At 38.9% G+C, this 10,010-nt stretch overlaps 1 protein-coding gene across 1 annotated transcript in view; it reads right to left on the bottom strand.

Moving 5' to 3' along the window:
* Positions 1-2,021: 2,021 nt before the first annotated feature.
* Positions 2,022-10,010, bottom strand: part of cahz (carbonic anhydrase) — an 11,194-nt gene continuing 3,205 nt past the window's right edge. Inside the window, exons 3-7 of the mRNA XM_035670488.1 lie at positions 9,492-9,610; positions 8,779-8,871; positions 8,595-8,657; positions 8,292-8,447; positions 2,022-3,856 (exon numbers count right to left, since the gene is read on the bottom strand). Coding sequence (XP_035526381.1) covers positions 3,737-3,856; positions 8,292-8,447; positions 8,595-8,657; positions 8,779-8,871; positions 9,492-9,610 — 551 coding nt within the window. The 3' untranslated portion in view covers positions 2,022-3,736. The remainder of the gene's footprint in view (positions 3,857-8,291; positions 8,448-8,594; positions 8,658-8,778; positions 8,872-9,491; positions 9,611-10,010) is intronic.

The raw sequence follows: 10,010 nt of genomic DNA, 5'->3' as shown, positions 1-10,010 counted from the left end.
TTTTTCTTCCCCCATTGTGGCGCCCCCTAAGCATTTGCCTATTCTGCCTATGCCACGGCACTGGATGGCAAAGCCCATCGAACAGAAGCTAATGTATTCATTCCCACACTCAAGAGTAATATGGGGTTCAGTATCTTGCTCAAGGACTCGAACCAACAACATTCTGATTATGGGATGACTCGTTCTGCCTCTGCACCACAGCCGCCCGGTAGTGCCTGCACTCTAAGTCAACTTGATTGGATAAGATTTTTTTGGGTTCAGTGCTCTTTCATTATGTATGAAACACTTGTCAGTAACTCAGCATTACTGTTCTCTGATGTTGCCATAGCCTGCAGATGCTACAAAATCTGCTTAATCCTCCCTCTACAAGGAGTATATCTCATATCATCATTAATCCAAACTTAATATTGCCACAATATTACAATATGGCCAAGTGCATTATCAAAATAGCAAGAGCTGCAATTTGTTTGATAAAGATGAAATATGTGACAAACATTATTATAAAGAAGTACTGTGGTTCTAAACAGATGCCCAGGCTTACAAATCTTTTTTGTTTGGTACAGACCCCAACAAATGATGATTTTAGTGAAAACTCAATTTGTGATGGAAAAATGATAATCATCACACTAATCGTGAATCATACTGCAATCATAACAGCGGTCAAAAGAAGCGCAAAATGTAAGATGTATTTGCCGTATTGTGCAGTCCTACCCTCAGTCTTTACCAGTATCACTGACCTCCACTTCCTCCCACAACTTTCTCAGTTAGTGTGTTGCTGAGAAACTGAAAGAGACTGATTGACTGAGAGATTGTTTGACGATCAAGAAAGTTCTGAATCTGTGAGCACATATTTATACAAAATACTGTAAATCAGTAAAACAAAATCTTGTCCTTTTTCATCGCACATTTTTCTGTTTGTCTGCGTTCTTTGATTTTGTCACTTTTTCGAAATCACAGTCATCAGCTCCCACTCCTGTCCATCTCTGCAGCTGAGAAACTGAAAGAGGCAGTTGGAGACAGAGTGGCTGTTTAAAGACCAACTGTCAAACAAAGGCCATCCAGCTAATGTTTTGTGATGATGACAACACTGACAAAAGAGTGTTGACAGAGACACCAACAAACAGCCAAACAGTGTTACATAAGGCCATCATTATGGCGCTACATGATAAATCAGAGTATCACCAAAGGTATCATCTAAGAAAAGTGGATACTAGAATGACAATCCATCAGTTTTTGAGACATTTTGCTTAAAACCGCAAATGTTAACCTCATGGTGGCGCAAGAGGAAAGTCAGGGGATCATCAAAGTCATTAGCATTTCTGTGGAAACCATAAATGTCTAAAGTTTCATGACAATCCATTCAATGGTTGTTGAGATATTTCAGTCTGGACCAAACCAACTGTCCAACATTGCTATCCACCACTTTGCTAGCATGGCTAAAAAAACAGTCTCACACAGTCACAGTCTGTGGCTAACCAAAGAAAAATCCTCTGAGGAATCATTCTGTAGTTTGAATATCAAATTAATATGAACCCTTTGGCATCTAATGACGTTTTCTTGATTAATACATATCTTCTTAAATTTACCCTTTAAAGGGACTTGCGTAACATGCTTAAAATGTGCAGAAAGACCTCAGCTATCAGTATAATGGGGCACTATTTCTCTTAGAGCCCTGTGTGAATACCCTAAACCTTCAAATCTCTTGAGAAAACACACTCTTACTTATGTGGACCAATTGGTTTGGTGCTTAAAATGGGTTCATCAAAGTCTTAGGTTCACAAAAATATTGGAATATATGAATAAAATTCTATATAAATTAGTGTGAATCACATACACTCTTACTCAGAAAATATAGACTTGGAAGTGGAGAGTCAGATTCAGACAGTATCTAAATCATATTTCTGTGCTGTATTATTGCGGCAATATTAATAGAAACATTGCAAAACACACTGGGGTATGTGGGCGACCCCGGGGGGGAAGGTGATTGGGAGTTGTGCGAAAAGAACAACTTGGAAAATCTGTAAGTTCTGAGTTTTTATTGATAAAAATTATTTTCCATTAAGACATGGCGGATTCACACAAAACATTTTTTCATCTGTGATTTAACAGCAGTTTAAAGAGACACACTTTAAAGGGTTACAGCTGTTTCACAATAGCCACACTCTGAAAGCTAATTTTTATAGTATAAAGTAATCTTTCAATTTCAATACCATTAAGAGCTAAAAGAGTCACATTATGCTGGTCTTATATACCTGCCATTGATCTCATTTTAGTTAATATCAATATTTAATGAGAAATTCTATGACCGATACTGCAGCTTGTGTTAATGTATAGCCATAAATTGATCCTTTAAATTCTTTCTTACATAACAGCTCTGTCTTACATGAGTCTTGAGGATGTTGTTTAATGCACTGTGGTGATAGGTAGTTCAGTTGTCATAATTTATATAAAAAATGGAGTTAACACTTACTGCTGATAGGATGAGTTTGCTTAATCAATGACCACAGCAAAGTTGATGTGTCAGTGGGGTTGGAATGGAAGCCCAACGTAGAAAAAGACAACACAATTTCTATTTACACACATTAGTGTGGACACTAGGCTGTACCATCTGCCAATACTGGGTTCTTCCTAACATACTGGAGCATTCCATAACATAACCTTTATGAGGTGATCGTACGTCTGAAACTCTAGTTGCATAGTGCACAACTATGTAGTCACCACTGAAAACGTCTATCCACACTCAGCTTGTCTGAAAATGAGGCATCAATAAAAACATTAACTTTCACAATCTGAGCAGCTGTCACAACACAATGAAATGCATAGAAAGAAGCTTCAGGATAAAGGCCTTCGTTTTCAAACAAGGATATATGATGGATATGTATGTATGGAAATGCATGTAATTTAGTCCTACATCTGCCTCAGAGGCACTAGGTGTGCTTTTCAACTGTAGTACATGGCACACATGATCCCATAATATGCAGTTGCCTCAGTAGTACTAATTTTTTTTAACTTCAATTCACTAATGCTAACAAAAAGTTTATTACTGTTGATTGAAATTCTTATGTATACTGACATTTCCACTTTTAGAAGGGGCCAAAATGTTGGTAGTAGTTGTGACAGTTTCAGTACATCACTAATCAGCAGAAAATTTACTTTTTACGAGTAACATCAGCATAAAATATGTTATATATATTCATACCTGTAAATATAGCAACTTTTGTTTTGGAAAACTTGTTGTGTAATAGTTGTCATAAAATGACAATAAAATTAGCCATTGTTCCCAACTCCAGCCATTTCCACACATATGATTAAATATAAGGCTGCTGGAGCTTTTGAGTCCTGATCAGTTCAACCATCAAATAATCTGTATGATTGAGGGAGCAGTGCTGATTAGAGCTGTGAACATGATAAAACATTTGCCTTGCTAGTAGTTCATAGATATGATTCATTCTTATGTAAATAAAATTGTCCAAAATATAATCTAGATTGTTGACACTTATACAAGCATACAAATCTTACATTTTTCACTTTTAAAGTTCTCTTATTCAAGATACATCCAGTTAGTCTGTGACCCAGAAAGTGTAAGCAGATGGGTCTTCGTTCTACTTTTCAAGTTGATGTCAATAGGGCTAATATAAGATAAGTAAAGACTGCATATGGAGAGCAAGGTGAGTAAGATGGTTCGGGAGGGAACGACAAGCAAAGGGGCTAGAAAGCTATGAAGACAAAGCAGGGTTTATTTGAAAGAGGCGCGGAGCTGGCGACCCTTCAGAGGCTGAGGAGGCCGGTAGTTGTCCACCATGCAGCATGGAGCCTCTCCTTCTCCAGTGAACAGGAGGCTACGGAACTTGGCCATCTAATGAGGAAGGAGAGACAGGACGTGGATTGAGTCACATGAAATGTAATGCAAATGCATTTGCACAATATTATATGTGTTGTTTCTAACATCTCCATCTCCAGAGATCTTTGAATCTGTGAGTCTGCCCCCTTACGTGGGACCAATTAAGCCATGGTAGCTTCTATTGGGAGCTATACCATTGGAAGATTTGAATAATAGAAGAGTTGGAGGAGAGCCCAGTGACACTTTTGAGTGCATTATCATAATTATACCATTGTCAGTTATAATTTTATTTTTAATTTTATATTACAGCTAGAATTTAAAGGCAATTCATATCCAAACACACACAAGATGGCGCTCATGTGGCTGTGGATCTCTGGACTGACTGTTCAGTTTGAGTTTGTAAGAGTGAGTGTATTTCAGGGTTTGGATCCTTGATATCCATGTACTTACTTTCCACAATGTATACAGTTGACATACAAGGTTTTTAAAATTAGAGGTACATTTAGATGCATATTGATGAGTTGATAGCAGCTTGAAAAATGCATTAGCTAATGATGAAGCTAGTCAGACATCACTTTTGCTGGCTCTGAAAAAAAACATGGCGATGGTCATAATGGCAAACTCAAGTTTCAATACGGTACTTCACAAACCAATGGGTGATGTCACAATAGGTTCACACAGTGAAAGCATCAACAGCAACATGCTGGTAATCCGAGCCAACCAACCAGCAGCTACTGTCAGACTCTCTGAGTCTCTGGAGTCTGGTAGAGCTTTGACAGTCACTTGTCACTTTCTGTTAACAAACTACGACGGAGTATTAGGGCCAGACTTAGAAAAAAAATTATTTTCTTTTTTTGGAAATTACGAGAATAAAGTCGTAATAATACGAGCTTGACGTGAGCAGCTCAACCAAACAGCAGCCTCAGCCTGGCCCAGCAGCCGCTGTTTGTCCCAATCATACCGCAGCAGTCGAACAGTAACCGTACAGTTGACAGGTAAACTAACGTATTGATAATTTCGTCGTTAAACAGTTTTGCTGGCTGAGCCAACAGGCTGACAGTTCTCATAAAATTACTACTTTATTCTCATAATGTTTCAACTTTATTCTCGTAATATTACGACTTTATTCTCCTAATGTTACAACTTTATTCTCGCAATATTATGACTTTATTCTCGTAATATTACAACTTTATTCTCTTAATGTTACGACTTTATTCTCGTAGACCTAATAGTATGACTTTATTCTCGTAATATTATGACTTTATTCTCGTAATATTATGACTTTATTCTTGTAATTTCCCCCCCAAAATAATATTTGTTTCTCTTAGTATGGCCCTAATACTCCGTCGTAACAAACACTTCTTCAAATTTAGAAACAAATATTTTGTTATATTACCATTTCTCTAATGCAAATGGGACACAGAGTCTGTTGCATAGGAACCAGAATGATTAAACATTCCCATGAGCTCTTGTATCCTCAGTTGGTCAAACCAAAGTGCGTATGAGAAAAGGGACCAGCAACACAATGTTGTTTACTATGCACAGTCCCTGGGAAGGAAGGACTACCTGGATTATGTTAAATGATAAACTATCAGCAGCAATGTGATATTTAACGCAATATGCTGCTGCACTTGCTCCAGTTTATCTTCAACCCAGTGTTGTACAGGGACAGCCACCTCACACACACACACACACCCTCCCGCTGTGGTGATTATCTCCCATGTGCACATGTTGACGCAAAACACAGCCCTCCTGAAGATGTACAAACTGTCCACCAACTGAAGCAGTCTCCACTTACCTCTGCAAAACAAGCCAACCCTCTGGACACTGAGCTCATGGAACCATGAGAAGGCCTACCTGTTAGGTGGAAAGGCCTGGCTGTGTGTGTGTGTATGTGTGTGTGTATGAGTGAGTAAAGCAGCAGAATGGCATAAACAACAACTCCTCTGGGAGTCATTTAGCCTTTAGCTAGCTAGTGAGCTCGGATTTAATTTCCCTCATCAGGCTCATTCAGCAATGCTAGCAGTTCTCTTTCATAGCAAAGTACATATTGCACTGTACTGTACTGTTTCAGTGCGTTCATTTCTACATTGCAGAAAGGACAGATTTCTTTATGGAAGCATATCTTTTCATTATAACAATCTAGGTTTTATTTGGGGAAGGATAACTGAGCACTAAACCTTAAGAGCAGGGAGAAAAATACATCTAGAGAAATATTTATGGGGTGTCCAGAGGGTGGCATGGCGACTTTAAGGGGTGGCAGAAATATAGACTGATTTAATCACAAACACACAGATATGTCAATATTTGCTTGGAAAAGTCAACAAATTTTAACACTATATTGTAGTACATTAGTAAGGTATTGAATAAAAATATCTAAAGGTGGCATAAGAAATACATTATTTCATTTCCAAATCTTCAGACATTTTTTCCAAACTTTAGCCTATCACCAAAATGTGGCCATAATAGGTCATTAAATTATATGTGTTAATATGTTTTTTAAAATTAATCTAAATTGATTTGTTTAATTTGACAGCATTTGACACCAAACTGGGGTGGCCATGCATTTTTTAACCCCTCTAGCTTCCACCCTTATGTCACATAAAGGTACAGTGGAGCAGTATTAATTATGTAAAAGAGATAGAGTGCAAACTGCCTACTGGAGATATGAGCAGACAGTGTAATCTAAGTGAAACAGAAGGCACTCAAGGCTCAGACCCACCCTGCTCTAAAGCATGATATGGATATGGCTTCTTACAGTCTTGACCTTGACAATGTTTGGACCGGCATTCTGGCTCCTTAAACCATGCACAAATACTTCCAGCCAGTGTTGATTGCCAAATCAAAGACTAAAGCATGTATGAGGCTATTATACAAATAAAAAGAGATAACAGCTGTCTTAATTCTGCAGAAACTGATTGCCTTCTTTTCTTCTCAGACATTTCTCAGACTCCCTGAGGCTCAACACTTTTATTTTCTGATTTTAAAGCTGCAGTTGGTAACTTTAATAAAAATAACTTTTTGTCAAGTTTTGCTGAGATTTTCACTGTATTCTGACAGTGGTACAAATAATCTGCAAAAATATCTGGCTCCCCTGGCTCGTTCTAGCACTCCCAATAGCATTTGCAAAAATTAGCGTTCAGCTATCTGTCTTGGCTCTGATTGGCTGTTTTCATTCATGCACAGGGGATTTTTGCAAATGTTATTAGAAGCGCTACAACGAACCAAAGGAACTACTGTTCCACTGTCAGAATATAGTGAAAGTTTCACCAAATATGACAAAAAACCTCCCACTGGAGCATTCAGCAGCAGTCTTACCAGACTACGTGATTGGAAAGCTGTACCGAAGCAGCATGTCCAACCCACAAACAAGCAGTTAGAAAAATGGCTGTATTTAGGACTGCCACAAATACACACAGGCAATTGTGTTCATGTACATAAACACATGTACTGAAACACACATACCATATGACCTTCCAAGCCTATATTTATATTATATCTAGTGTTTAATCCGCCTATGGCTTTGGTTTAGTTGTTTGGCTGTCAAAAGTTCAACACTACATGTATTTGTTACCTTACTGTGGAAACAGCCTTCCAATCTCAAAACAGTGATAGCTAAAACAAATGTCACTGTGGCCTTAAATAGTCTAAAATGTACTGTTTGACCTTTGGTGTATTGGGCTGTCCAAGAAATTGCTTCTGTTTACTAAAGACCTCGCTTTATTTTAAGCTACACAAGACTAACAAGATGCATACAGCATAGATGCATAGACATACCCACATCTTTTTCACATTTTATGGCTTGTGATATTAACAATAATAGTGATGGTAAAATTCACCAATTCACATCCGATTAGAAAAGTGTGCGTTGGATACAATTTGGGCTGAACTTGGGATGCTTTGTTAAAATCCAGTTTATTGGGGATGCCCGGTTAGCTCAGTGGGTAGAGCTGCAACCCATGTACCGAGACTGAGTCCTTGTTGCGTGTCATCCCCTCTCTCTCTGCCCCCCTTTCCTGTCTGTCTTCAGCTGTCACTATCATCATGAAGGCAATAAAAGCCCCCCCCAAAAAATCCAGTTTGTTTATATATAATTATTAGAGGCCTTATGCCTTTCTTATTTAGAAATATTATGATAATTTTATGTTTAGATTGATTTCTTCTCTGTAAATCTCTTTCTCAATCTGTTTTCAGAACCAAAAATCCAACTTTCTGTACTAAGGACGAGTGAGTACACCATTACACCTCAATCAACCCTAATATTTACCATATTGAATTGCATAGTATATTCTATTACATCGCATCGTATCACGTTCAATCAAGAATTGCACTGCAGCACAATAGGGGTAAATCGTATATTGTACATTCTTCATAGTGAGCAAATCCTTCTTGCACAATGACCCTTTTATGAAGCTAAAGCGAGTAAGCGTATGTGAAGCAGGTTAAGTACTTGTGCAGGGCTGACGCTGATTGGCTCCTTGAGAACGATCCAGGTGACACTCTCCAGCAGGGGGGGTGTAGTCAGGGAGCCATCGTAGGTCCAATAATCCAGAGAACTAGGAAGAAGGGTCTTTGCGTCAAAGTTAGTAAAGGTGGTCTGCTTTCCCTGGAAGAACGGAAAAGCAAGAGAGGGAGTGAGGAAGGAAGAAGGAAGGAAAGTCTGAGTTGTTAGTTTCCCAATCTTTTAAATTGTTATATGAACACATCTGTATTCAGCAAAGCTGTGTTTTGTGTATTCTGGGACAGTTTTTACCTTGGTCTTGATGGAATCCAAGGCATCCAAGACCTTCTGAATCCTGGGATTGGCAGCGCCAATCTGGAGCACAACACAGACATACACAACTTTATTTACAACAACTGCACACGGTTCCATAGGGCACGTATACTTAGTAGTACTTTCCCATGCCTAGTCTGTAGTGCAGTCACAGGTGACTCACCTTGAGAAACACCCCGACCACGGCAAGTCCATCAGGCTGGGAGGCTGCCTCTCCAAAGCTAGGGTACTGAGTGTTCCAGTGCACCAGGTGAAGCTAAGAAAAAGAAAAAGTTTGACTTTTGAGGCAGAGACTACACATAGTGTGTCATCTTCATCAGCAATGTGGATGTTTAAGACAGAGAAGAAACTGCTATCAGCGCAAATATGGTCTAATCAATGTCTAATTTGACAAAAATAAGCAACTATGAATCAGAAATGATTAGGATAAACAATGAATTGACCCATCACAAGTCCTGCCCTTTCTGGAACCTTGGTCAACTTTCTCATTTCCTTTACTTAGATATGCTATGTGCTAGGCTAATCAATGTTGAAAAGACAAGCATAGATTTTTATATAGCTTTATAACATGAATAATTGAATTACCTTTGCCAAGCTCACATAATGGGAAGACCCACCCCTACTCTGCCTCTGATTTACCCTGAAATTTGTTTCTTGCCATCTCACCACTCGTCATGCCTAAACCTAACCAACCAGCCAATACTAAAATACTATATGTGAAAAATTATAAGAAGCATTTTAGAATTTGTACCTAAGCCTCTTGACAAAGAGGACAGCACCACCATAAACCTCATTGTTTATTCCATAACATGAATTGTGTCTGTGGTAAACTTTCTAATCTTTTAGTCCCCATTCAAACTCCAGAAGATCCAGTACCTCACAGGGGAACTTGACACCGTTAACAGTGTGCTCAGATCCTCTGTCATCACTGGCTCCCCAGTGGAAATGAAACTGCTTCAAACGGTAAGTTCCAGAAATAGGACCTCCAGTCAGGGCTGATGAGGACAGAACAACAATCATTAGACACTGAACATCAAGACTTGAGTAAATAAATGCTTGTTCGTAATGTGCACATTATTATACAGTCAGTAATAATAACATGTTGGGACTATTACCATGCAATAATTCTTTTATTGTTACCAGCTGCAACAGTGTGTGGGGGGTATTGTTTTCACTATTAGACAACACTCAGTAGCGGTTTTGGGCATTGGCGAAGCGGGCAGCCGCCCAGGGTGGACTTTTTTCATGACACGTGAAACAAAACAAAAAAAATCCTCTGCGCCGCAAAGCGGTTTTCTATTATCTATCTGTTCTATCATATCACTGTGTGGGGAATTGGCAAACTGGCGCCCCCTACAGCTGCAAGCGCTCCTGCTTGCTGAGAAGGTGCCCTGC

Source organism: Morone saxatilis, unplaced genomic scaffold (genome assembly GCF_004916995.1).
Source record: "Morone saxatilis isolate NCDOM2014 unplaced genomic scaffold, NCSU_SB_2.0 Contig23, whole genome shotgun sequence".
NCBI classification, from domain to species: domain Eukaryota; kingdom Metazoa; phylum Chordata; class Actinopteri; family Moronidae; genus Morone; species Morone saxatilis.
This window is presented reverse-complemented; position numbering and strand designations above follow the sequence as displayed.